At 47.3% G+C, this 2899-nt stretch overlaps 1 protein-coding gene across 1 annotated transcript; it reads right to left on the bottom strand.

Annotated features, from left to right (window-relative positions):
• Positions 1 to 324: 324 nt before the first annotated feature.
• LOC133754133 (MLV-related proviral Env polyprotein-like) lies at positions 325 to 2178 on the bottom strand (the record flags this gene model as incomplete). The annotated part of the gene is made up of 2 exons (XM_062184694.1): positions 1567 to 2178; positions 325 to 1458 (listed from the first exon to the last, which is right to left on the bottom strand). Coding segments are annotated over exons 1-2 (1746 nt in total), but the record flags the coding sequence as incomplete, so codon positions are not given.
• Between the last annotated feature and the right edge of the window lie 721 nt (positions 2179 to 2899).

Below are 2899 nucleotides of genomic sequence, written 5' to 3'. Positions count from 1 at the left end.
CAAGCAAGGGCAGGGGTCGTCAAGCCGGGTATGTAATGTGTGGTAACTTGTAATGTTGTAACAGGATGCAGGTTGGGTACATTTTCTGTTAACTTCAGCCTTTATAGTTCCTAAAAATGGTTACATGTTGCAAGCTCAGCCATCTTATGAAAGCGGTCATATTTCTTGCAAGCTTATTGCAAGCCCAGCCAATTTGTACAGAAGCAGAACAATATGCAGTTAGCTCAAACAACTCCATCTTAAACCTACCTAACCTGTCTAATTCTTTCATTCCCTCCTCTTGTTTTTGGCAAATTTTAATCTTAAAATTTAAGGAATAGCTGTATCCTGAAATTTTTCTTCTATGTCCTCCGTTTTTAAACTTTGGTATTGCTGGGTCAGGACCAAGGCGTGGGTGATAGACAATCTACTTTTAATAAACTGAAGAAGCCTATTTATTATGCAGGGTCCAAAGGTTAAAATTAAAAGTAATATTATTAAGGGTCCTGTAATGGTGGAAATTAGGGTTGTTAACCAAGGGGATGAGTAAAACCAGCTCTGAAACCATGACTGTCCTGCCTCAAAATGGCTCTGTCGTTGTTTTAGTCTTTCCCTTAATTTTGCCATGCTATCTCTGACCACTCCAGTGTGATCCGCATAGAAACAACACTCTTCCTTTAGGGCTGCACAGAGTCCCCCTTCCTTTAAAAATACCAGGTCCAGCCCCCTTCTATTTTGTAATACTACCTCGGAAAGTGAAGTTAGGGACTTTTCCAAGGCACTGACGGATTCTTCTAAAGCTTGTAAATCTGAATGCATAGCTTGCTGTAACAGGTGAAACTGATTTGTCTTTGACAGAGCAGTGGCTCCGGTACCTATGCCTGCTCCGATGCCCCCGACTGTGAGTCCTCCCAATATGAGAGCTAGCGTTATGGATAGGTGTTCCCTAGGGAGCCGGAGATTTCCCTCATATTGTCGGTAGACTTCCTCAGGGTCATGTAGTGTGACCCGAGGCCATACTTCAACCATGACGCACCATTCATGAGTTTGATTATGAGCTTGTCCTGCCAAGCAGGGGGTTAGGCCTGTATTGCATGCCCAAAATGTCCCATTTGGTCCTGTTAAATAATAGGTGCCTGGTTTGAGAGTCATAGTTTTATTACAGAGGCCCTGATATTGAGGGGGGATGGAGCCTATGCAAAGTCCCTGTCCTGATACTTCTGTAAGAGTTAGTCGGTGGGATGGCAGATTGGAGCACTGGGGAGGGACAATGGTATGGTTGGTCCAATTCCCAACGACAGCTACTCCCTCATAATAAGGGGGAGGTGAGGCAAGGCACAGCCAGCAATCCCGGGTCCTATTGGGGTCAGAGCCATTCAATGCTTGGAAGGCCCCATGTATTAGGTTGAGGAGCCTATCCCCCGTTCCGGGTAAGGAGGAATTTTCGGGGCCGGGCGGAGGAGGCGTTGCTACTACGTGCTTATTCGGGAAAACGGGTGTTGGGGAAGCCAGACTGGACTGACTGCTGGCAGGCGTCTGACTGGGCCGATTTCTGACAAGTACCTGCCCAAGAGATTTCCCCTTTGCAAAGTGTGGGGAGGTTGGGCTCCTCTGATCTGTTAATATTTTATTTGGTCCAACTGATACGGTTGCAACAGTAACCGTCCGGCTCAAGGCGAATAGGGCAAAGGGGTCTCTGGCCGGTCTATACAAGTATATACCCCATGATTTAGGCCCGACCCATTTGTCCTGTTTTCCCTTATCTGTGAAGCGAAGGATCTGAAGGTGGCAACTACCCAACGTCCCATTTATACAAGTACTGCAGTCCCTCCCCCCACAGTTGTTAAATGTTATGCCTGGAGCCGCCCTGATAGTAATCAGGTCCCATGAAGATGAGGGTTTCCAGTGTGCACTTCCAGTGGTTTCACATCCCCATTTCTCACAGTATCCTACTTCGGGGCCCCCACAACCTGGAAGGGATTTTCCATTCTTTCCCCCGGGACAGACATAGGTTCCTCCCCTCCCAACACATACATCATCAGCATCAAAAAGTTGGCAAAGGTCAAAATACAAATCTGGAAAATAATCACTAAGAACATTAAAACCAGAGGTGCTATTGACAATTGCTCCGGTTCTTAAATTAATAAGCTGCCAAGTAATATGATAAGGGATATGAGGACTTGAGTTTACTACAACCATGCTGAAAAAGAATACTAAGAGCGAAATAGTCTTATCTTGAGGGGGTTTTGAGTGTGTTGTAGTCTCCATTCCAGTATCGGCTTGTCGGCAGGGCTGCCTGTCCCTTGACTGTGTTCAGTTGCTGCCTTCTTGATGTGCGACACGTGAATCCAGGTGGCGATTCCGTCCACCTTTACCGCCGTTGGTGTGGTCAGTAGTACTGTGTAAGGTCCTTTCCAGCGCGGCTCAAGATTCTTGGTCTGGTGCCTGCGAACGTAGATGGTGTCCCCAGCCTGGAACGAGTGTGGGAGCACGGGGCCTTTGGACTGATATGCAGCAGCCAGCTGCTTCCCTATGTGCTTGTGAATCAGCTGCAAGGCACGGAAGCGAGTCTGCAGGGTAGGGGAAGTTGCAAAAGAGTCAATACTGGGTCCTAACAGATCCGCCGTGGGTGGGGGGCCTCCATACAATATTTCATAAGGTGTTAGTCCACATATAGAAGGTGTGTTACGAGCTCTAAACAAAGCCATCGGCAGCAACTCGACCCAGTCTCTAGTGCCAGTCTCCACTATTAATTTAGTTAGGGTCTCTTTAATTGTTCTGTTCATACGTTCTACCTGACCTGAACTCTGGGGTCTGTATGCACAATGTAATTTCCAATCAATCCCCAGCACCTTGGCCACCAACTGACTTACCCGGGAGACGAAAGCGGGTCCATTATCTGACCCCAATACCTTAGGCA

This window comes from Lepus europaeus, chromosome Y (genome assembly GCF_033115175.1).
Source record: "Lepus europaeus isolate LE1 chromosome Y, mLepTim1.pri, whole genome shotgun sequence".
In the NCBI taxonomy this organism is placed as follows: domain Eukaryota; kingdom Metazoa; phylum Chordata; class Mammalia; order Lagomorpha; family Leporidae; genus Lepus; species Lepus europaeus.
Note: the sequence above shows the minus strand (reverse complement) of the source record. Positions and strands in the feature narration are given on the sequence as shown.